The sequence below is a fragment of the Aotus nancymaae genome, unplaced genomic scaffold (assembly GCF_030222135.1).
Source record: "Aotus nancymaae isolate 86718 unplaced genomic scaffold, 86718_ANA_hifiasm-v0.15.2.pri h1tg000067l, whole genome shotgun sequence".
In the NCBI taxonomy this organism is placed as follows: domain Eukaryota; kingdom Metazoa; phylum Chordata; class Mammalia; order Primates; family Aotidae; genus Aotus; species Aotus nancymaae.
The window spans coordinates 20,851,202-20,876,287 of record NW_026988482.1 but is presented as its reverse complement, the minus strand read 5'-3'; the positions used below and the strand labels follow the sequence as shown (position 1 = coordinate 20,876,287).

Below are 25,086 nucleotides of genomic sequence, written 5' to 3'. Positions count from 1 at the left end.
CCACAAAGAGCCTGGCTGCCTGCCCATCACAACCTATACATGGCTAAGGCACCTTTCTCCTAATTCGATTGTCTTCTCTCTGGCATATCGCAGTGCATACTTCAGTAATGGCAAGCTTTGGAAAATCTAAAATGAAATGAAAGTTAGATCATAAAAATGTAATTAGTAACAGCATATATTTAAATAATGCTGAAAATGTGGCAGGCTCTGTTTTAAATACTTTGCGTACATTGACCCAGTTAATCCTCCTAACAGTCCTATGAGGAAAGTATTATCATTTATGCCCATTTTATGGATGAGGAAGATGAGTGTGCCAAGGACCAGGATCAGCCTGTCTTTGTGCAGACTCTCTGATGCCATATCTGTGGAGAACAGATCACTCTGCCACCCCAAGGCCTCCTTGACCCCCTCATCTTGAGACTTGGGGCCACGTGGAGTTGTGAGCCTAAGTCCACCATGTGGTTATGGGACCCAGCTAGTTGAGCCAGGACCTGATTAAAAAAAAGTTTAGCAGGGAGGAGGAGTTGCTGGAATTGAATTGCATGTGTGCTACCAGCAAAGATAAACACACCAAACTGTCCCAAGTCTCTAACTTTCCAATTTATCTATTACCTCTTCCCACCACCTGCCTTCTAGAACTGGGCTCTGGCTCAATGGGAGATCCAGGGTCCTGGTTGTACATTTCTTTTCATCTTACCCTTCCAGTGTTAAGATCCTATAGGGCACTGGCTGCCTCTTAGCTAAGTCATATTCATATGATAGTTTAAACAGATCCTGAGTTGGTGGCATGAAAACATGCTATAACAGTGTTTTTTTTTGTTTGTTTATTTTTGGTTTGGTTTTTGTTTTGTTTTGTTTTTTTGAGATGGAGTTTCACTCTTGTTGCCCAGACTGGAGTGCAATGGCATGATCTTGGCTCACTGCAACCTCTGCCTCCCGGGTTCAAGCGATTCTCCTGCCTCAGCCTCCCGAGTAGCTGGGATTACAGGCATGTGCCACCATGCCCGGCTAATTTTGTATTTTTAGTACATGTTGGTCAGGCTGGTCTCAAACTCCTGACATCAGGTGATCTGCCTGCCTTGGCCTCCCAAAGTTCTGGGATTACAGGTGTGAGCCATCACACTCAGCCAGAACAGTGGTTATTTGTAAGATCTCAGAGCATTTGTTTCAGCTTCTCAAAGCTTCACAGTCTATCTGCCAACTTACTTTATTCAGTGTGTGTGTGTGGTGTGTGGTGTGAGTGTGGGTGCACCTATAAGGTCATTTTGGTGGACAGGGTCTAGTAAACAACTTCCTGGCAACTTTATACTAGATGTGGAAGGGCTGCATTAAGTATAAATTAATCAGTCTCTCTGCAGAGCCCTTTGTTTAATGGAGCTTTTATTATGTCCCACTGGACCATCCTTGGAAAACCACTCCCTTAGTGGATAGCTGAGTTGAAAATGGAGTAGGTGGGGTCAGGAAGACAGCGAGATTCAGCCGGCTTCTTCTGCTGTAAACCGAGACATCCTGTAGCACCCAAAATGGAATTCCTTGGGCCTCAGGGGGCTATCAGGTAGAACAGCTGGCAGTGCAGATTGAGACTGAGTGCTGCTGTGGACCCAGTGCCCATGCCCCATTTGTAGAGTCCCAAGGACGTGTGGAAGGCAGGCCCTTCTCCGTGTGGCCACCTCTAGGAAGCTACACCTCTGTCATGCCTGTCCTGACTCCTCTCTCATCCTGCCCATCCTCCCCATCACCAGCCCATGAGCCTTGCCTACCAGGCTCCTCTCACAAGCTCAGCCCCTGTCCAGGAGCAAAGAAGTGCAGAGTTCTATTCACTTAGGGTGCTTCTGGCAATTCTGGGGTCCCAGAATGCCCCTTTGTACGTGGGAATGTGAGGAGAGTCCCAAAAGCTAGAGACTGCATAACCTGTGAACAGATAGTACTAAGGGGCTCCCCCACGGTGGGGGCAGTAACACCCCTCATTAGAGTCCTGGGTGAGCCTAGAAGCCCTGGGGAAGCTGGAAGTCCTGGGTTATCAAGAAAACTTACCTCTCCTCCCCCAGGACCCAGAAGGAACTCGAAAAAGCCTCAATAAAAATCCAAGAGTATTACAACAAACTCTGCCAGGAGGTGACAGACCGCGAGAGGAATGACCAGAAGATGCTCGCTGACCTGGATGACCTCAACAGAACCAAGAAGTATCTCGAGGAGCGGCTGATAGAGTTGCTCAGGTGAGTGTTGGCTCAAACCAGCAGCTGGGGTTTTCCCCACACTTGGGTTTTCTCTAAAGAAATGTAGCTATTCTTGAAAGCACACTTCAGAAATTTCATTTTCTTGCCCTCTCTCAGGAGCCCCTCTCTCCTCCTCCATCTCACTTTCCCCAGTACTAGGAGTCCCAAACTCCAGTGCCTGCAGGTACCAGGCAGCTGATGTAAGTTTGACCTGGGTCAGGAGGGGACGGTGAGAAACCGGGGACACAACTGGGCTCTGCTTCTGCCACGTCTGTCTTGGCTCAAAACTGCCAGACCACCTTACTTCTCAAGAGAAGATGGAAACCAAAAAAAAAAAAAAAAAAAAAAAGAGAGAAGATGGAAACCTGGATTTTCACGTGAAATGTCCTGATTTAGTAATGTTGGCAAGTCATTCAAAACTTCTTTTAACTTTTCTTTATGGAAATTTTCGAATATACGAAAATGGAATCATGTAATACACTCCTAGGTACCTGTCACCCAGCTTCAATAGTGTTCAGCTCGGGGCCAGTCTTGCTTCATCTGTAGACCCACCTGCGTTTTCACCTTCAAAGATTATTTTGAAGCAAATCCCAGACATATCACTTCATCCGTAAATATTTCAGTATGTATCTCTCCAAGGCAAGGACTCTTTTATTTTATTTTACTTTATTTTATTTATTTATTTCGAGACAAAGTCTCACTCTGTTGCCCAGGCTTGAGTGCAGTAGCATAATCTCAGCTTACTGCCACCTCTTCCTCCTGGGTTCAAGCGATTCTTGTGCCTCAGCCACCTGAGTAGCTGCAATTACAGGTGCGCACCACTACCGGCTAATTTTTGTATTTTTATTAGAGACAGTGTTTCACCATGTTGGCCAGACTGGTCCTGAATTCCTGGCCTCAAGTAATTTGCCTGTGTCAGCCTCCCAAATGCTGGGATTACAGGCATGAGCCACCATGCCTGGCCCGGAACTCTCCATTTTAAACAACCACAGTGTCCTTATGACACCTTAAAAAATGAAGTATAATTTCTTAATATCATCAAGTATCTAGTCAGTTTCAAATTTTTCCCAGTGCCTTAGAATTTTTTCAGGTCATTCTCATCAGGATCTAACTTAGATCGTCTATTGCAATTGATATGTCTCTTACATCCCTTTTAGTCTATAGGTTTCCCTACCATCTCTCTACTTTTGCTGATTGCATCCTTGTGTTGTCATTTAACATGATCATCCATTCCTTGCATTTTCTATGAGTCCATAGTTGCAACTATTGCAGTGGTTCTCAATCCTGGCTACATATTAGAATCACTAGGGAAGTCATTTAAAAATGCGCTTGTCCAAGCCCCACCCCAGCTAACTGAATTGCAATTTCTGGGAGTGGGACTCAGACACCAGTGAGCCAGAGTTGAGAACCATCATTCTACTAGTATCTTGCTTAGATTCAGGTTCAAAATTTTGTCAAGAAGCCTTCATAGAATTGATTTGTAGTTTTGTGTCTTTTCTTCAAGAGGCACATACAATCTGATTAGCTCTCTTTTTGTGATGCTAGCAGCACCATGGATCAGCAAAGCCTAGATCTGCTAATTCATTAAGTTTTGTAAAACAGTGATATTAAAATTATAACCAAGTTGAAGGTTTAAAATCACTGCCTTCTTATCATCACTACACAGAGTTATGACCCAAGGTATTTGTGACCTGAGGAATGTGGTGGAAAACCCCCAGCTCCTGGCAGCATTCCACATTCCCAGAGTATGGGTGGATCAGCCTAGAGAATGAGACTGCTTCAGAGAACTAGTCTTCCTACTTCCTGACAGTTTCAACCATCCTTGAAAAAACCATTCAAGCCCATGTTCAAGCTTATTTATTTAAGGCAAACGATCTGTGGTTGGTTGGGAGTTCCTGGTCAGTGATGGAGCCTGTCTCTCTCAGGACCTGAGTGGCTCGGGTGTCACATCATCAGTGGCCGCGGTGCTGCTAGGGCCGCATTAGCCCTCAGGTTGCCAGCTGCGGCTCCATACGAGAAAGAACTAAACTTCAGAAACCATCAAGCTTGAAAATGCTCATTAATTTCCCTGAGGAAGCCTCTATTCACATCCTCCCCTTCCAGTGCATCAGGCACATTCTGACACTGCCAGACCTTTCTGGAAAGCCTCACACTTCTTTCGTTCTGGCTTCCTGGAATTACTTTACCATCTCTCTGAGGGGCAGAGGAGGCTAACATCTGATCAGATTTTCACGCCAGGAAATCTTTGATCTTCTCCACTGATTAACTATTACTTGGACCAACCGTAGAAACATAAAGGACCCCAAGCACGTTGAGATTTGGGTGGGGAGTACATTCATGGTCCTTGGGCTTACTGCACGCAGAGTCAGCATGACAGTGTGTTTTAGCCTAAACTCCCAGTGATCCTCAGCACTATTGTTTAGGTGCCTGAGTGGTGGCCGTCGTTGGTGCTGACAGCTCTTTGCAGTTGACAGTGCCTTCTGTGTACATCTTTTGCCTCCCATGTGTTCTCATTCATGTGGTGTCACTTAAGTCTGCATGTTGGGGGAGATGGAGGGGTCCTAGCATGGGCTGGGGCATATTTGCAAGGTGAAAGTGAATTTTCTTTCTATGACTTAGGAAATGTCTCTTGAAATGAAGCAAGATCATCCTATTGGTTTCATGGATTCTCTCTTCTTTTCTTCTAATGGGGTTTTGTCCTAGGGACAAGGATGCTCTCTGGCAGAAGTCAGATGCCCTGGAATTCCAGCAGAAGCTCAGTGCCGAGGATAGGTGGCTCGGGGACACGGAGGCAAACCACTGCCTCGACTGCAAGCGGGAGTTCAGCTGGATGGTGCGGCGGCACCACTGTAGGTCAGCAGGGGGCTCATGGGCTGGTACTGAAACCCTGGCGGTGCCCAGGACCAGAGCAGACAGCTCTGAAAGCGGACTCTGTGATAGGTGTTGGCACTCTGTAATAGGTGTTGGCACCATGGCTGGTATTTAGGAAGAGCACATTGCATTTTGGCTTTAAGGGAACCAGATGAGGAAGATGTATTAGTTGGGATCCTAGCAGAACAATCAGGGCTCCCTGAAAGGAAAGAACTAAATACAGAGATGTGGATGGAGTTAGTGGGGCCCACAGGGATGGGGCATACCCAGAGACTAGCAGTTCTTCTACCATTCCTCAGCCTGTAGGGACCAGAGAGGAGCAGCGTTACTGGAAGCCAACGAGAGCTGGCCTGAGGCTTCACTAGAGGAACACAGGCAGTGCCAGGGGCACAAAAGCCAGAGAAAGATGGGTAAAGATGAATCTTTGGCTGGACTAGGGGCAGGTGCAGAATAATTAGCATAGCTGTGGAGGTCTGTGGTCTCTTAGAGCCTTAGCCCCTGAGATATGGGAGGCATACCTACAACTTGGTGCCAGGGAAGGTGGGCTCAGCCACACTTTATCTCCCTGCCTCCCAAGACCTCAGGAAGTAAAACATTCTTTCACCAAGCTGACAAGAGGGCTTTGTTGGAATCTTATGAAATGAGCTCATGGCCACATCCTAAAGTAGGGGCAGAGCCGAATCTGATGAGGGTCACATGGCATTCCAGAGCGCAGTTTGGGTACTGAGCAGATCATACAAGATCATAGTGTATCATCCTCACAGCCTGGGCTTGTTTTGTTCCCAGGATATGTGGCCGCATCTTCTGTTATTACTGCTGCAACAACTACGTCCTGACCAAGCACAGTGGCAAAAAGGAGCGCTGCTGCCGAGCCTGTTTCCAGAAGCTCAGTGAAGGCCCTGGCTCCCCTGATAGCACTGGCTCAGGCACTAGCCAGGGAGAGCCCAGCCCTGCACTATCACCAGCCTCAGCTGGGCCCCAGGCCACAGGACACCAAGGTCAGGCTCCTGCTACTGCCTATTATGTTCTCTACGTGCCACCCCTACCACGTTGTGGCTAGTTAGTGCTCAAAAGCTGAATTCAGTGTTTTCTAAACTTACATATTAAAGAGGTGCTAAAATATATTACCACCAACTTGACACTTTCCTTTTGATGTGCTTAGGATTGAAAGATAATCGAAAAGGGAATAACTTTCTCCTGGTAAGATTCAGTGTGGTTTTTTGAAAAGGGAATAACTCTCTCCTGATAAGATTCAGTGTGGTTTTATTTATTTATTTTTTTGAGATGGAGTCTCGCTCTGTCACCCAGGCTGGAGTGCCGTGGCGTGATCTCAACTCACTGCAACCTCCACCTCCCTGGTTCAAGCAATTCCCCTGCCTCAGCCTCCCAAGTCAGCTGGGATTACAGGCACGTGCCACCATGCCTGGCTACTTTTTTTTTTTCTTTTTTTGCATTTTTAGTAGAGATGGGGTTTCACCATGTTGGTTAGGCTGGTCTCAAACTCCTGACCTCATGATCCACCCACCTCGGCCTCCCAAAGTGCTGGGATTACAGGCATGAGCCACCACGCCTAGCCTCAGTGTGGTTTAACATGAAGTCTGTGTACATCGTAATGCATGTCTGTGAAATACATCCCACGCTTTGGAAAATGCTGTCTACCAGGGCCTCAGCCCTGGCATCCGGAGTAACTCAAGGCTATGAGTTGTGTCTGGAACCATCCACATCCTTCATTCTCTTCCTGAAGCTCGCTCTTCCTTCAAGGAGGATATAATCTCCTTTGTGTCCTCTCACTCAGCCCAGTAAAGGAAGTAGAGTTTGGGTTCTGTTGCTTCTGCTTTGAGCACACTCTAACAGATAGACCTGGGCTGCCCTTCAGGGCACTGGACTTTGGATGTGTAGCACAGGGAGACAGAGCTGAGAAGGCACAGGCAGAAGTGGTCTCAGCTTGTCTCTGCTCTAGCATCATTGCCATTGCAGTTGGTCCCTGTGAACTCCTCCTTGGCCTCTGCGTGGATGCAGGCCAGCCTTTAGAAATGCTGTCCATTCCTCTTTTGTTTGAGTGGATTACCAAGTGGTTGGCAGGCCCCATTATGTTGTTGAGTACAAAGAACTGATCAGGACAGAGAGTGTACTTTGCACAGCATTAGTTTATCTTCTTCAAACTTTTGCCCATTTTTAAATATTTTTTAGTTATTGAATTTTGAGAGTCCTCTGTATATTCTCTATGCAAGTTCTTTTTCAGATATATACTTTTTTCCCAATCTATAGCTTGTCTTTATATTTTCTTTCAAAGAGCAAACAAATCTTCAAAGAGCAGAAGTTTATCATTTTAAGGAGGTCCAGTTCATCAGTTTTTTTTTCTGTTATGGATAAATGTTTTTCTTTTTGTTGTCATATCTAGCTCAAAGACCTTCTGTTGTCTCTTAGAAGTTTTATAGCTTTAGTTTATATGTTTAGGTCTATGATTCATTTTCAGTTATCTTTGTGTATGGTGAAAGGTATGAATAGAGAGATTCATCTTTTTGTATATAGTTGTCCAGTTATTTCAACAGCATTGATTGAAAGACTGTTCTCTCTTTCCATAGAATTGCCTTTGTACCTTTGTCAAAAATTGACCTTATTTTTTTTTATGCTGCCATGAGAAAGTAGGCAATTGACCTTATATGTGTGGATTTATATCTGAACTTTTATTCTATTCCATTTATCTATGTGCCTATTCTTTTGCCAATACCCAACTGTTAGGATTACCATAGTTTTATAAAGCATCTTAAAATTAGGTAGAGTGATTCCAGTTTTGTTCTTTATCAAAGTATTGGCTATTATAGGTTTTTGTTTTTCTATTTAAGTTTTAGTAATCAGTTTGTCAATTTCTACAAAAACTCCTGGTGATACTTAAATTGGAATTGCATTGAATCTCTAGTTCAGTTTGGGGAGAATTGACATCTCAGTAAAATTGACTCAGTTCATGAACATGGTACAATTTTCTATTTATTTAGGGCTTTGGTTTCTGTCAGTGGACATCATTTTAGATCCCTGTTGTCTGTTTTTCCCTTCCCTCTACCAGCCTTGCAAGGCAGGTTCAGGAGTGTGGCTGGGTCTGTGGAAAAAAACCAATCCCTGGCCCCCTTTTTTAGCATATGCCTCAAGCTCTCTGTTACACAAACTTGAGACAAGAAGAAGAACTTCCCTTCTAAAGCAGGGCCTGTCTTAGTGGTCATGTGGCAGGTCCAGCTAAGAACTTGAAGTTCACATGAACCATTTTTCTTGCTAACCACCCTAGGAACTATGCATGGGCTTGCCCTGACTCATTAGTGACCACAGTGCTAAGGTCACTTGTTTTGACTTTTGACATTTCCCATCTGCTCATTTTATTTATTTATTTATTTTGAGACAGAGACTCGCTCTGTTTCTCAGGCTGGAGTGCAGTGGAACAATCTCTGCTCACTATAACCTCTGCCTCCTGGGTTTATATGATTCTTGTGCCTCAGCTTCCCAAGTAGCTGGGATTACAGGTGCCCACCACCACACTCGGCTAATTTTTGTATCTTTATTAGATATAGAGTTTCACCATTTTACCTCAAGTGATCCACCGGCCTTGGCCTCTCAAAGTGCTGGGATTACAGGCGTGAGCCACCACACCCGGTCTTTTTTTTTTCCTCTCTGTTTTGCCTCAAATCTGCCCTCACATTTTTCCATGACATATGCTGGAGTGTTTGTGGGCAGATGAGTGGTACAGGAACATTCCTACAGTGGCCTTCCTGGCCTGCACAGTCAGACACAAGGCCCCTGGTTGGAGCCCAATGGCTGCTGCAAATCCTTGAGCACAGGGAGGTTCCTTCCCACCTATCAGTGGGTTAACGGAAAACGCAGGTCAGATGGACTTCTGCTTTCAAAAATACGAGTAAGTACTGCCTGTGTCTTATGGAGCAAGGATTTAGTGGCATAGAAGTATGTTTTCTGTTATTTGGTTCTTTCTTAATAAGATTTTTCCTTTCAAATAAAGGACCTCAGAGAATACACAAGAGGTTGAAACCTCTCTAAGCCCCTGACTTTGAGAAGTCTCTTAGGTTGTGCATACCATTTCATCTGTAAGCCTTCCTCTACATTTTTGGAATGTCCCAGCAACTGTTTCTCTCAACTCTGGACAGAACAGCTGTTAGTTGAGTGACTAATTAAACTGCGCCTCAGCAGCTTGTTCTGCATAGCTGCACTCTTCTGCCGAGGGCCCTTAACCCAGCCTGTGCATAACAGTGTGTTGTGTCTCTTCTCTCCTGATCTGCCTCTGCTGCCCAGGAGCAAACACAGACTACAGGCCACCAGACGATGCTGTGTTTGATATCATCACAGATGAGGAATTGTGCCAGTTACAGGAGTTCGGCTCCTCCTTGCCTGAGACACCCACTGAAACTGATTCTCTTGACCCAAATGTGGCTGAACAGTGAGTAGAGGTCACCTCCATTTCCTGAGTACTCATTGCAAGCCTGACTGTTGTGCTTTCTTATCAAAGAATGAGTGAAGTGAGAACATTGGAAGCAGAATTGACTGTCTTTGCCTAAGGGAAGGTGCCTGAGAACAGTGCTTTGTCATGACCTGGAAGAGCACCAGCGCTTGGGGAGTGGTCAGTGTTGAGCCTTGCAGGGAGTTCCTGGGAGATGTCAATGGCCCCTGGTTTCAGCATCACCATTAAGGCCTGTCTTTCTTGGCTTGAGCACCTGTATTAGTTTGCTTGGGTGCTATATAAAATAGACTGGGTGACTTAAATAACAGAAATTTACCTTCTCACAGCTCTGGAGGCTGGAAATGCATGGTCAGGTGTTGGCAGGGTTGGTTTCCTGTGAGGTGCCGCTCCTTGGCTTGCAGATGTCTGCCCCCTTACTGCTTCTTCATGTGGCTATCCCCTGTTGCACACCCCTGGTATGTCTCTGTGTCTCTCAATCTCCTCTTCTTATAGACAGTGGTCAGATTGGATCAGGGCCCACCCTAATGGCATCATCTTAACTTAGTCATTCATCTACAGGCCTAATCTCCAAATGCAGCCACAGTCTGAGGTACTGGTGCTTAGGGCTTCAGCATGTGAATAATTTGGGGTATGGAAAGACAATTCGGCCTATAACAGCAACCCTTGCTGGGCCGCCCATAACAGTTGATCAGAGCAACATGCTGCAGTGTGCTAATGGAACGGAACATGCCCTGGGGACCACTGGACTGTGGGGGTTGGGAGAACATTGCAGGCTAATACAGTCAGGGAATGCATCAGAGCAGGGGTGTGCAATCTTTTGGCTTCCCTGGGCCACACTGGAAGAAGAATTGTTTCAGTCCACACATAAATACGCTAACACTAACAATAGCTAATAAGCTTAGAAAAAAATTGCCATCCCCCCAAAAAAAATTTCATAGTGTTTCAAGAAAGTTCATGGATTTGTATGGGCCACATTCAAAGTCCTGGGCTGCACACAGCCTGTGGGCTGTAGGTTGGGCAACTTGCTTCAGAGGAAGGTATTCTAGGAAGGAAAGGAAAGGCCCAAAGTCACAGAGGCCACAGTGAGTAGGGGCTGTCTTGGGTCTTGAGTTTGTTGTTGGATTGGCTTCATCTGTGAGGCTCCAGCATGGTGAGTTTAGTTCATCTTTTGGAAACACTAATCAGGCTTGGTAAGGATGCCATGAGAAAGGAAGCTCGGAGTTAGTTGAAATTGTCTCTGATAGATGTGTCCTCTCAGAGGTCATTTTAGCTGCAGATAAACCCACCCAAAGCCTCAAAGTTTCAGCAGTAAGAAAAATATAGACAGGTCTATTACTTGGTGCCCTGGGGAACCCAAGGGACTTTCTACTCATCTAGCCTGCACTTTGCCCTAGCACTGGTATTTTATGCTCCTCTTAATCAGCAACCTGGCTCCACCGAACCTTCCTGACTGCTGCAAGAATGCTGCAGCTTGCAGTCAGCCTGTGCATAACAGTGTGTTGTGTATAAGAGCAGGCTTCAGAAGGACAAAACAGCCACTGCAACGATGGTCTTAAGTGCTTATTCTCCCTTGGGCCTCTCATTTCTCTAGTATAGCTATTTTCCAACAAACTTTTCAAGTAGAGTTTTACAAGGGCCAATTTTTAAAAACATGAATGGTATAAAATGCCACCATATTAAAATGCCAAGAGTTTATGACATAGGACCCATAGAAAAGGAGGTCCTTGCTTGATGTTTCTCAGCCCCTGTTGTCCAGCTTTAATACAGTTTATACGAAAAAAGCACTGGCTGTTTAGAAACTCAAGAAAGAATGTATGTGGTTCCCAGGTCCCAGATGTTTCTCGACCCATTTTCTCTAGTTAAGGACATTTTATGATGCTCCTGCCTCAAAATTGAGATCTGCCCCTCTTTTCCTGCCCAGAATTCAGAGGACTGATCTGTCACATTGATCATTCAGGATTTCTGCTGCATGTACTTAATCTTCATGAGGCTGCCAGTGCAAGGGACTTCAGGCCTGTGAATATCTACACAACCCCTCTGTTCCCTGACTAGAGAGTGACTGAACTCACCATGTTGTAGCTTCATGGATAAAGCTAGCCTGATCACCAAACTCACTAGACCCAAGATTGCCTCTACTACTGTCATTTCTGTAACTTTGGGCTTTTCCGTTCCTTCCTGGGATACTCCTCCAGCCCCTGACCATGTAAGCCTACAGTGTTCTCCCAACCCCTATGGCCCAGTGGTCCCTGGGGCATGGTCCATTCTGTTAGCACTAGCCTCCACCACCTGGAAAGCTTGGTGGGTAGATGGTAGGTGGTAAAGTGAGCAGGACCAGGAACCTGCGGGCCTGGGAGGACATTCTGGCTTGAAAGTATCTTGCTGCCTCCTCTAGCCTGCGTGAGAAAGTGACTATCCTGCAGCTGGCTCTCACCTCACCCCTCACCTTCCCCTGCCGAGTAGGAACAAAAACAGAAGGCATTCCAACTGCTGACAGATATGTGTGGTTTTGGTCTTGGGAAATCAGGAACTGTTCCAGGGGAAGGAAACTGGCAGCGTGCTGGTCCACGACCACCAAGACGGATCTGGTACTAACTGATGGGAACCTGCAATCCCTGCACTTCTGTCTGGGTGAAGAGCCACTCTTCCAAGTCAGTTAAAGGCTGCATTGTCAGTCACCTTTTTGTTCATTAGCTGGAGATAAACACAAGTATTTCTGGTAGTGTTTTCCTACATTCTTTTTCTTCTTAAGTTTTAAGACCTAAATAAAAAACACCAAGAGTCTGAGAAAGTGTGGGAAATCTGAAGCCCTAGATTTGTGTAAGCATCCCTGGCAAGAAACTTCAAGAAAAAATAAGCAAGTCCAAAATAAGAAGGGATCTGGGAGACCTTAAACACTAAGTCTAAATTCATGAGGAATATCAGGCCACTTGGAAGTAGTGTTGTTGAAAACGACTCTGTTATGCGCCTTTCTTGCACCAGCTGCTCTTACACATGACCTCACTAGTCCCTGTGCTGCCCACCAGGGAGTGGAAATTATCATCTCATTTTATAGCCAAAGAAACTGAAGCCTCAGGAAGCCGGATAATTTGTGGTGTTGGAAGTGCCAGAACTAGGCTTTGGACTCCTCCCTCCAGTCCACTGGCCTAAGAGTCATTCGGAAGAGTTCAGCTCTCTTCTCTCCGTCCCATGTCTTCATTTTGCCCATCTTCCCACCTCCATGTTCACTCTTTGGCACAAGTACACATTCTCGGGGCTAAGGAATTTGTTTGCACTGCCCCTCCTCCTGGCAGAGATGGGTCAGGAAGAGGTCCCAAAGTCCAGCCTGCCAGGGAGACCTGGCCGGATGCTGGGACTCACTAAGCAACCTCCCAGTGGTCCCTGTGCATGGCTCAGAGCTGGAATGGTGGTGAGAGCAGGAACACAGCCCCTGACTTCTGCAGAAAAGATGGTGTTCGTCAGAGCCCTCCAGACACACCTGTACACCCCGCTTTTATGTCATTTAGGCCCACCCTCTGCCATCTCCACTGACCAGGTGCCCAGCTGTTCTCCAGACTGAGGCAGAGAAGGAAACCAAGCACTTGTCAGCTGGTGAACGAGGCCTGTGGAGTAAGGGCTGGCAGGAGCACTGGGCTGTGGCTCCCTCAGCCTTTGCTCAGCCTCTACCCAGTCACGGCCTCCTTGAGGCCCAGCCTCCCCCTCTGGCTACCAGATGAACAGACAGTATGGTGGTGAAGAACTCAAGCTCCAGAGTCAGACGCGCCTGGTGTGCCACCTCCAGGCTCCATGGCTCTAGGCAGGGCATTCCCCGAACTCAGTTTCCTTTCCTATACCGAAGAGACTAGAACAGCACCCACCTCTAGGGGTATTAGGAAGATTGCATGAGAACTATGTGTGTGGAGCACTGAGCCCAGCCCAGTGCCTCATGCCTGGGAAGACTTTCGTGGAGGTGTGTTGCTTTCCTGATGTTGTGCCATCAGGGGCTGAGCTGTGCGTGTGCTGCTGCCCTCCCAGTACCTTGCTCTACGCAGCCAATTGTCTCCTCCAAGGAAGATCCTTCAGATAGCTGGATGATACTAACTGAGCTTAAACTCTCCCACAGAAACAAACCCTGAACCCTCAGAGCGTCTTTGCCAGTAATTGCTTCAGAACTGGTGCTTTGTGTCTGAGTGTCTAGGGGTGCTGTGGTAGATTTGTCACCCGCCAGGAGATTTGATGCTTGTTATCTCAGAAACAAAATGAGAACAGGATATGGTGAATGGTTAAGGTTACAAAGCCACCTTGCACGTGGGTTAACCCAAGATCTCTGCCTTCAGCTGAACACAGAGGTGACAGGTACCCTGTGGCTTGTCAGTGGCAGGAAAGCTTTCTGCAGCCAACATTCTGGGCAAAGAAAGAGGCTGTTTACTGAGATGGTAGTCCTAGCTCTGTTGTCTGAGCTTTAGCAGGCATTAATCTCCCTGAACTAGTTTTCTCATCTGAAAATGGGGATGATAGTGCCAGGCCTCCTACACAATGGCATTAGTTACCAGGGACCAGCAGGGACTGGGCAGCTGGAAGAGGGTGCTGCTTTGAGAGCCCCTTGGAGGAGGAAGCCAGAGTGACTGCCCTGACCACCTTTCTTACCACTCCCTGATCACTCTTTGCCCTGCCTCCACCCCTGCAGTAGGGGTAGCTCTAGGCTTTTCTCTTCTGTGGCACCATCTCCTCCATCCAGAATATCCATGGAGGACACACCTGGGCTCCTAGCTCCCAGGTAGCCCCTAGAGTCAGTGTCATCTTGTGTTCCTCACATCTCAGATGATATGGCCATTCGTGGCCTCTGCCATATCTCTAATGGGATTGGAGCGCATAAGTACCACAGCTACCCCCAGGTTTGGGAACTTGGTAGGGAAAGAGCATGTCCTTTACTCTCCAATCCTGAGGCCACACCAAGGCAATGTGGACTCAAGCAGAGCCCACACTCAGCCTGATTCCCTCTCCCCAGGCCTCTGATGCCACATGCTGGTGTGGGTGAGCAGAGGGGGGAGCCAAGTGGAAGGGAGAAGGGTGGGCCTGAGGTTGGGAACTGGCCCTTCCCTGCACATGACCGCACTCTCCTCTGTGGAATGGAGCCTGTACCAACGGCATCTTCTGCTTCCTGGGCTGTGGTGTGGATGGAATGAGATAAGGCATGAAGGCCTTCTGTAATCTGCACGTGTTGTGCCAGTGTTTATTCCCCTACCCAGGGGAAGGGGTTGGAAAACTGACATCTACTCCAAAGAGTGGCAGGTAAGGGCCCAGAGGCGTAGAATCAATGAGCGGCTGAGGAGGCAGAGAAGGCAAAGAAAGATTTTGCTGCTGTGCTGTTCCTGGGACCAGGCAGGCAGGGCTTTCCTAAGCTACAAAAGGCCAGTGCAGAGACCCTGGGAGGGGGCAGGCACTGGGTCAGGGAAATCCCCTTGGTCCCAGGTGCTGCTTTTCTGTTGCTGTGACCAGGCAGGCCCAAGCGTGGCGCTTGCAGTGTGCTGGCCGTGCTCACGAGCACCCTGGGAGGGAAGGCTGTCATGAGCCAGTGGTGTAGGTGGTGAACCAGGGCTTGGGTTGGGGGTGCTGCATCACCTGTCCAGAGATACATAGTGGTGGAGCTGTCACAGAACACTCTGAGTGAGCCCAGAGCCCTGCATTCTCATCACACCATGCTGCATCTCTCCATGGGGACTCATGGAGATGCTGCCGGACTGTGCTTCTGCCTCTGTCCCTTGGGCCGGGACGCTGTCAGGGAAACCAGAGACTGGTGGCCCCTCTGTCAGAAGTACTCCATATTAACATGAGTGCACAAAGGGGGAATGACAGAAACTCTCTTTGAAAGCCAATTAAAAGATAAATGTCAGCCTTGTCACCCTAAAAGGGCAGAATTTGTTGCACTTGGAGGTCCATGTGGCCTGAGTGCAGTAAAACTCTGCTTTGCATTTAGGCGTGTTTATGAAACAGTAGGTAGGATCCTGTGGGCCCTGAAAGTGGTGTGCCACACACCTGGAAGGCACGGTTAAAAACCCTCCCTCGCCTTGCTAACCCATGGGCTGACGTGGAGGGCTTCCATTTTGTGTCACCAGTTCTTGTAAGAAATAATACTTACTGGTATTTTTTGGATCTTTTCTCTACAAATGCAAACTGTGCCAAGTGTTTCACATGCAGTGTCTCAAGTATTCACACCAACCCTTAGAGGTGGGTGCTGTTATGATCTATGTTTCACTAAAAAGAAAGGAAACAGGTGCTCAGAGTCTAAGAGATTTGTCCAAGGTCTTACTAACTGGTGAGTGGCAGGGATTCAACTGTGGTCTATCCAGCCCCCAAAATCACACCATTAAGGCAGTTCTGGCCTGTCTCTCTGTGCATGCAGTCTTCTTAGCTGTTGTCAGTTGGTTCTCCATATTTTGGTGAGTGATTTTGGGATACATAAACCCAAAAACATCCTTAAGCCTATTGAACAGATAGCCAGGATTTAATAAACAGGTGTAAAATCTGACATTTGAAACTATGCCTCATCCTGTGACCATGTTCTAGAAGTTAAACACATCTGCCCCACACTTTGGACAGGAGGTTAGAAACCACAGTGAAAGAGCAGGGTCATTGTCACTGGTATATTCCATTTCCTTGATAGAACACTGCCCTGAAAGTTTACAACTTATTTCCCGTGTTCTGAGCCCAAAGGTAACTTTTTTGTATATTCCAGGCATACCACATTAAAATAGAATGTACCGAAGTATGAAAGTTTGGAGACTTTAAAAGTTTTATTTCTTAGTTATGAAACTCATATGCTATTAAAATGTAACATATGTGTGTATATACACTTATATATGTTGGTATGGCAGACATTGGAAGATTTCATTTTTAAATGAGCAAAGCCACCAAAGGGTCCACTTCAAAAATGCTGCCTAGATTTATTACAGTCTTATACACTGTTTTGCACATTTTTCAAGCATTTCATGGACCACTTGAATTCTCAGCCTATTATAATTTCATTTTGCCCATTGTTGGAAAATTGGCATCTACTCCAAAGAGTGGCAGGTAAGGGCCATTCTTCGTTTTGCCCATTCATAGCCCCTAGTGCTAGTTATTCTGGATTAATCAAAGCAACCTGAACATCTACCTATACAAAAGTCAAACCCCAAAGTGAGGCAGAACCTGATCTCATTTCTGTTAGGTGCCCTGGTGGTTGAGGTGTGAGCCTGATAAGCCAGCATTTGTTTTCACAGCTGCTCTTACCTCCACTGTTTACCCAGTAGTCAGAAGAGCCTTCTGAGCTTGGGCACCCAGTGTGCCACCTACCATCAACAGCTTTGTTGACTGTGCTCACCTCTTCAACCTTCAGCCCCAGTGCCAATCAAGGAGAACCTGACAGCATAGGAGTTGCATGTCATCCCTCTTGGTTTCAGCATTCTTGGGGATAGAAGAAGGAAAGTCCTTAAAAATTTTAGACCCCCTACTTGTGCTTTCAGCATGAGTGTTCAAGAAGAGAACAGTACATATTCACACTTGAGAGGAAGCATTCCAAACCAGCCAGAGTGTCTGATAACTTCTCCATGAGAAGTCGCAAGCTATAAACAAAGCCTGCCTCACCAATCCAGAGGACACAACCATGCCTTACAAATTCCAGAGCAGCTATTCAAAACCTTAACAAGGCCTATAGCTGGAACATGCTGGTGGCCTCCACATTGTGGGAGGCAGAACAAGTCTTAGAATTGTCCTCAGAAGACTTCCATTGATGTGAGACCCCAAGGTAAGGGAGGCAGCCAATGTCCTTCACAAGTTTCCAGAAGTTCTTTCGAAACTTCAGGCTGACAAAGGCATAGAGCACAGGGTTAAGGCAGGCACGCAGGTATGCGATAGCCTCTGTGACTATGATGGCGTACTGAAAGCTGGTCATGGCATCATACTCCCACTGTGTGCTGCGGATGAGCTTCACAAGGTTGAAGGGTGTCTGGGTCACCAGGAACACAGCCATCACCAGGAAGATGATCTTTAGAGATCTGTGCTTCTGGAAGCCTCGAGCATGAAGCAGTGTTTTGATTATGACTGAATAGCAGACAATCATGGCGAGCAGTGGCAGGAAGAACCCCAGTGTCATCTGGGTGGCAAGAACCACAGTGGAAATCTCCTCATTATGGTAACCACATATGAGCTTGTCGAGATCGAAGACATTGCCATAGATGATTTGGGGCAAGGAAACCAGCAGGGATATCACCCAGATGAGCAAGGAGGTTACCTTGCCCCAGGTCATCCTCTTGGCTTGCTGGTTGTAGGCCTTGGTGGCCTTAACCACTGCAGTGAAACGATCCACAGTGATGCAGGTGAGGATGAGCATGGACGTGTAGAAGTTTATAGTGTAGATGCCCAGTAAGGTCTTGCACATGGCCTTGCCGAAGACCCACTCACGGATGCCTGCATAGGCCCAGAAGGGCAGAGTGCAGACAAACACCAGGTCAGCCAGGGGCAGGTTCACCAGGAACACGTCCGTCAGGCTCTGCAGCTTATGGTAGAAGATGGATATGACCAGCACGAGGGAGTTCCCTACCAGGCCGCAGATGAACACCACCAGGTATGTGCAGGGCAGAAAGACCTTCTTGAACTGCAGGAAGTGTTGATGCTCCTCCCGGCTGCTCTCATAGGAACTGTTATAGTCTTCGTAATTGTATTCTGCCATGGTGTCTGTTCTAATCAACACCTATGAGTAAGAACCCAGGAATTATATTTGGGGCTGAGGATGCCATTCTCTGTCTTTCTGCTGTCCCATTGACCACATTTAGAGGGGAAATAGTTGTCTCCTGAACCCACCCACTGGGATGTGTAGGAACAATACAGCAACAATATTGAAAATAGCCAATTCTGAGGGGAAATTGCTCAGGCAGGACAAGGACTCTCCATTAGCCTGAAAATTCTCAGGATCTCACCCATCCAGGAGACAACTCATAACTGACCCCTACGTACATTCCATAAAATCCTGTGCTCAAGTATTTTGAGAGCAAAAGTCGCCCTGCTGCCAGGTGGGCACAGTGCTCTTTAGAAGAGCAGCATGAGAATGGATGGTTGAGCCCACTGTTAATCTGAGCTCATCAATGGGAAGCGCCTGTTTTCATCTCCCCCTGCTTCACCACAGTTACCCATCCTGAGCCCCATTTCCTAATAAATTGTGAAAGCTAAAGCCAGTGCCCCTATCAGGGGGCTCTACTATCAAGGAGACTCCTGGAGACCACAGGCGTTTGGGGATGACAGGACTGCTCTGCTTGGGTAGGCAGTCCTTCCTGCCTTTACTTCCCCTCAATTGCATAGATTTTCAAAGGCTACTAATGGGGAAACAAGGCACAGAAAAGCCCATGGCTGCCCAGCACTTTGGCTGAGCTGGCTTCATGGATAAAGCATTGGGTAGTTCTCCTCACTTCCCAAATAAACTTTCCCCTTCATCATCTAACACAGTTTATGGCATTCCACCATCAGAGCCTCATTTCCTGAAGACTTCTGGGCAAGAAGTCTCTTAAAAGGTAGATTTCCCCAAAGGGGAACCTTGTCTTAGCTTCTGTGATTGGCAGGTTAGGACTTAGGGGCCTCCTTTAACAAGCAGAAGACTCAATTGAAATGGGGTACCAGATGGGCTGCATTTCTTACCCAGGGATGTCACTTCTCTCTGACCCTTCCCTCTGCCCTGTGACCCTGCCAAAGACCATGGACAGGACAAGGGGTCATGTAACCTATGGTGTGGGAGCAGGAGCAGCTGCAGTAACATCAGCCCGTGAATGCCAGGCCTGCCCTTGCTACTGACCTGCAGATAGTCAGCATGCAGCAGCTCATTACCAGTGACCTGGAGCCATGTCTGGCCAGCACCTCAAGAAGGTATATGAAGAAGAGGAGGTGTTTGGATAGAATCCCTGCCAAGTTTAGCAAAGTCAAAATATTGCCTGACCAGACAAGGATATATAAACAGTGAGGTTACCTCTCCTAATCCACTCAGAAACACTTCTGTCCCTGACATTGAGTCCTGACTGGGAGCAGTGTCTCTGATGCTGCTGCTTGCCTCTGTCTTTCCAGGGGCCAAAGTGCCCTTTCTCTCTAGCAAGGAAGGATGCTGCCTTTGGGCTAAGACTGCTTAATAAATAATCTTTGCCCTTAGACCACAGTTGTTAGATCTCTAAGGGAGATAAGTCAGCCAGTAGACATCCTGCCCCCAACAAGCTTTCTGGGGTACTATATTGAGTAGGTAAGATAATGTGTATGTGTTATTGATTCACACAGGCAAAAACATAGATTTTCATCATTTAAAATATGAAACAGGTGGCTTTGCTCTTAAGAATAATGTCTAGCTCCCCATTATTGCTCGACTTGCTCTTGCCTTTTTTTTGATATCCTCCTGTTCCAGCTTTTGCTGGTCCCTTATGCTGCTATTACACATTTCCTCAAAGGACCTGTGCAAATTCATGTGTAAGAATTGGTAAACTTTGTTGTGTAGTAATTGGTAAACAGATTGGGCCTGGACAGTGCTGTGCAGAGTATTAAAAATTACTTTCCCTTCTAGAAGAGGCCAAAAACATTCATTTATTTATCTTCTGTAATCAAAATCCTATTTTGATTTCTGCAAATTAAAAAAATACATATACAACTTTGGAAATAGTGTAAAAGTCTGATAATAAATGATGAAGCAAATTATAATTCAGACATAGAATAAGACTTAAATGTTTAGGAAGTATTTTTAACGATTTTAGGAAATGTAATACAGTTAAATTGCTAAAAACAGTGTAAACACAAAGCAAATATGCAAAGTAAGATTTAGCTATTACTGTTACAACAAATAGATGCCAAAAATGCTATAAAATTGTGATTCTTAACCTTTTTTGACCATGAACTCCTTTGAGAATCTCTTAAAAACTGCAGACCTTTTCTCAGAAATAATGCGCACACATGCGCATGCACACACACACACACACACACACACACACACACACACACACCCCTCTGCAATTCTGGGAGTCCATGAAACCCCTTGAATCCCTCTGCCATGTATTCTGAACTCATTTAAGAGTTCATGATAAACTATATGATTTTGACTGTACTTTTAAAAACCTGGCAAGAATGATCACATTTTATTAGCAGTTGGCCTCCAGCTGAGGGAATTATGGGTGACCTATTTCTTCCTTTTTTTTTAATAGTTCCCGAAGTTTCTACAGTAGTACATTGATTTATAATGAAAAAAGAACATAAATGATAATCTGAGAAAACAGCCTGTCTTAGGCAAAAGAAATGAAAACAGAAATTATTCATTGAGCAAATATAGACACTAACTAGATTATCCTTATCTCTCCAGGTGTATCTGACTATGCCGTTACCAGCAGTACCATCAGCTTCCAGGCACTAACCATGTGCCCAGAAACATGTTCGCTGTTTTTCATGTTTCTCCAATTTAACCCATACGGTAGCAAATGGCAGTGATGGGATTTGAACTAAAAGCAGTTGAGCTCCATAGCTTGGCATTTTACACTGTGACCCACTACAGACAGGAATCTGAGAATACCAACAATACCTGGAGTTAGTCCTCCCTGTCTTCTTTTAAGTATAAAGAGTAAGACAAATGACTCACCAGCAGAAATGCTTGGTCGGTTTGTTCCAGAGATGAGCTTGCTCACGAAGCAAGGTCTGCCTCTACTTCTGTGATGTGGTTCATGTTTCCGCTGAACCTTTTTTAAGAGCCCTCAGCTGGTTATATACGAGACCCATCCCTACTCCTGTCCTTTAGTTTCGAATCCACATGACCAGCCCTCCCCTGTGTAATGCGTGGGTCAGTCGGAGATGGATGGGTGACTCTGATACCCCATACCCCCTTCATTCTGCCTCGGGGCTGATTCTTCTGTCAGAGCATGACAGGGGTTTTATTTTTAAACTAAAGGGGAACAATAAGGAAGTTTGGCTCTGGCCATCCACTGAAGATGGTAGCGTTGGTACCTTAAGATTACTTCATTCATTAGTCAGATACCTTTTTGGAACAGTTGAGGTCTGGGCCAATGCTGAGTCCGTGGCTGGGTTCTGCGTGCACATGCAGCTCCAGCATATGTGATAGCTGTTTTGCCCCGTAGCTGCCCTGCAGTGGATATTATCCCTCTTTTATAGATGAGAACACTGAGGACCATAGCTGAAATAACAGCCCCCAGTCCACACAGCTAGAAACTGGCAAATTGAAGATACACACTCAGGTCTGTGTCATTACCAGACCAATTAACAGGATGATGATGGGTCTACCAGAGGTCCTGGTGCAGCCCCACCTCCTAAGCCCACACCACTCAGGCCCCTCAGCAGGCAGTGCTCACCCACCCTGCCTAGCCTGACTGGAATCATCTGGTTTCCTTGGTCTGCCCTCTCTACTCCTGGAATTCCCCAGATGTTGACGACTTTTATCTCAGTACAGTTCTAGTTGTCAGCCTCCATGATCTAACATTACTGACCCTTCTAGGAAATAACGCTGGAAAGCAGGAATTGGAGGCATGTCTGCTTTCCCAAAGCAGCTGACCTCTGGTGGAGGTGCCTGGCCTCCCTTCTCTGACTGTGCACTGCCATTCAGGCTGCTTCTCCCCAGTGCTATTGCTCTCTCTACCACCTGCTAGGCAGACCTTCTCATGTGGCTCTTCCTAAGGGCAAATGTCAAGCATTGGGAGCAGGGACCAGGAGCAGCCTCAGGATCCAGAGACTAACACTCAGTTCTGCTGCAAACTTGGCCCTATGCCGGATGCTTCTGTGTACAGCCATCTAATCCTAATCACTTACAGATAGGCAAACAGAAGATTAGAGAGATTAGCCCACTTGCCCAAGAACACACATCCCCAGCAGTCACCCAGGACTGTCTGGCTGCAAAGCCAATGCTTCCTGTTCTGCTCTGTGTATGGAGCTGTGATAACAGATCTGAAGACCTCTAGTAGGTTTGCAGGCATTTTTTGGATGAATTAGTTCAGACTATCCTTTCTACCAAACTGGTACAAATGAGTGAGGTATTCCTTATGGGCATGAAACATGAGACTGCATAGACTACATATCAATGGACAGATGGATACAGGGAGTGGTGAATGAATGAAAAAAGGAATAGACTGCGCCAAATAGACCCCTGTCTTTCTGAAAGAGACCTTTCAAGGCAGGATGGCAATTTAAAGTAACCCTGCCTAATATTTAGGAATCTTTAAGCTTTGAGGGCTGAGTTTTACCCAGGTACAAGTCAACCATGCCATTCAAGACAGGTCCATAGAGCAGTATTAGAATGGCCTGAGCCTCATCAGACACCCTTGGCCATGCTATTCTTAGCAAGCCTTTCTACTCCACGGGGAAAACAGGCTGGCACCTAGAGCCCTCTGTGACTGTGTATACATGTTAATATGGAAATACGTGTATTTGAGAAAGCATGGCTTGTTTATCATGGCCATTCTTTAATGGAAACTTCTCTGTAGTACAAAAGACTTGCAACTAAATTTGAGGAGCTGAGCTACTCACAGGTTTGGGGCTAAAATGTTATTTTACAAAATGTCTTTATTTACTTTGCAAAATGCCTTTTATTGTCTGCCAGTTTGTAGTGTTAATTGTCTAAAGGGCATTACTTTTATTTGAAACGAAACTTTAAACTTCTTAAGGGTGGGTACCCAATCATATATGTCTTAGATTTCCCCAGAAGTATCTAAACATTTTCTAAATAAAATTGGGGGAAGAGTAAAAGGGAAGTGCAGACACACCTGCTGCAGATTTATCTTGGAGGTCAGGCTGTTGGCCTGCTCTCCTTTCCCGAACATTGCAGAGCTGCTAAGTTATCTGTTCCGGGATTCAGATGAGACATTTACTGCTCTGGCGGGAGCAGAGCTACTATGGCTGAGAGGTATTGTTCTGGGGGTTGTTAATAAGCAGGAGATCAGGAGAAGGAATCCGCGTGTAGAGGTTTGACTACCTCCAGCGGAAGAAGGTGAGGTGTAGAAGTGTCTTACCACTAGGAATTATGCATCTAAGTCACAGGCACCAAAGTATGTTAGCAGCAGCAAATCCATGTGAGGCTGCAGCAACTCGAGTCTTGCCTCCTTGGAGGAAAGAATTTGGCCAAGGGGCAAAAGTAGGTTTAAGGCAGAGGGAGAGACTGAGGCAAGTTTTAGAGCAGGAACAAATGGAAGTAAAGTATACTTGGAAGAGGGCCAAGCAGGTGACCTGAGAGATCCAAGTGCCCAGCCCTTGACTTGAGGTTCCAGGCTTTGTGTTTCTTCTCCCTCGACCCTTCCCTTGGAGCAAGCTGTCCGCAAGCCTGGTGGCTTGCCAGCACTGGGGGCTGCATGCTCAGTGTGTTTACTGGAGTTGTATGCATGCTCACCTGAGGTGCTTTTCCCTTATCAGTCAAATGTTTCTAGAGGACAGGTTAAACTCTGCCATTTTGCCTGTTAGGGCTCATGCTTGTGCCCACCCGCCTAGCTCCTGAGATCTTACCAGGAAGCTACTGGTTACCAGCTTCAGATGTTTTCTATCTACTGAAAGACTTTCTCTGGCTCTGGCTGCAACCAGTTATTTTAGAGAGACAGTTTAACAATTGCCCGACCATTACTTGATGGTCACCTGACATTCCTGGGGGAGGGAGGCCCTCTCTTGCCCTGCTCATGTCTGCCTAGCTACCTAATCTTAACACTAGGAATTTATAAGCAATGGATTAGCAAAGTAAAATCAAGTTAATACAATAATAATAAATAGATAGCAAAATTAAAAGATGCCCCCAGATCGCAGAGTGAATGTGATGTGTGTGGTGTGGTTCAGCCCAACCTTCCAAACCTTCTCTGGTCAGTGGAGGCTTCTGCTGTGAGAGGCCTGTGCTGTACCTGCACTGACCACAGTGGCCACCAGTCCAGGTGATCACTGATCACTTGAAATGTGGCTAGTGCAAACAAAGAGCCAAATATTTAGTTTAATATATGAATTTAAGTTTATATAGCCACATATGGCTAGTGGCTATTGTATTGAAGAGTACAGTTCTAAACTGAAGTCACCTCCGTTTCATGGGAGACTGTTCACAGATGGAGGCTGACCAGAGGGACAAGAGGAGCCTGTGTAATCAGAAAAAGCAACACTTCTCACTCTGCCGGGCTTAGCGAGGCTGAGGGGAGATGGCGCCCTCTGGGGAAGATTGGCAGCAAGGCACCTTGGGCCATAGGGGTTTTCCAGGCATCCGTTCTCCCTCTGCTAGTTTCTAAACAAGCAGATCTGTACCGCAGTCAGTCTGCAGGATTAAAGTTGTGTGGTAATTATATAACAAGCAGGCTGAGGCCATTTGATTTGTGACAGGGAAGGACTATAGACTCCATTTGTAGAGACCAAGCTGGAGGGGCTCCACCGTGACTCACGCAGAGAGGTGTGGACTTTAGGACTGCAGTGCCCGGGACTGCCTGGTTTGTGCTCAACACTTTATCTTGACTCGCTCCTAATGCAGAAGCCTTGGGTATGTCCTCCTTTGGGAGCATTTGGGACAGAAGAAAACCTTACTCTGAGACAAATAATGTAGACATTCACTGG

The 25,086-nt window shown here is 46.4% G+C and overlaps 2 protein-coding genes across 3 annotated transcripts in view; one reads left to right on the top strand and one right to left on the bottom strand.

The window, feature by feature from the left end:
- Positions 1–25,086, top strand: part of FYCO1 (FYVE and coiled-coil domain autophagy adaptor 1) — a 77,991-nt gene that overhangs the window by 34,810 nt on the left and 18,095 nt on the right. For both annotated transcript variants that reach the window (XM_012470778.2, XM_012470779.2), the window contains exons 11-14: positions 2,049–2,216; positions 4,920–5,069; positions 5,874–6,085; positions 9,381–9,525. In XM_012470778.2, the coding sequence (XP_012326201.2) occupies positions 2,049–2,216; positions 4,920–5,069; positions 5,874–6,085; positions 9,381–9,525 (675 nt within the window). The remainder of the gene's footprint in view (positions 1–2,048; positions 2,217–4,919; positions 5,070–5,873; positions 6,086–9,380; positions 9,526–25,086) is intronic.
- On the bottom strand, positions 16,016–21,299 carry CXCR6 (C-X-C motif chemokine receptor 6). Its single transcript, XM_012470780.3, has 2 exons — positions 21,152–21,299; positions 16,016–18,250 (listed from the first exon to the last, which is right to left on the bottom strand). The coding sequence occupies exon 2, from the start codon at positions 18,227–18,229 to the stop codon at positions 17,210–17,212; it is 1,020 nt and encodes a 339-aa protein (XP_012326203.1). The 5' UTR covers positions 18,230–18,250; positions 21,152–21,299; the 3' UTR covers positions 16,016–17,209.

What these genes read in the sequence shown, in the direction of transcription:
- CXCR6 (XM_012470780.3), bottom strand. Translation starts at nt 18,229, where the DNA reads ATGGCAGAATACAATTACGAAGACTATAACAGTTCCTATGAGAGCAGC.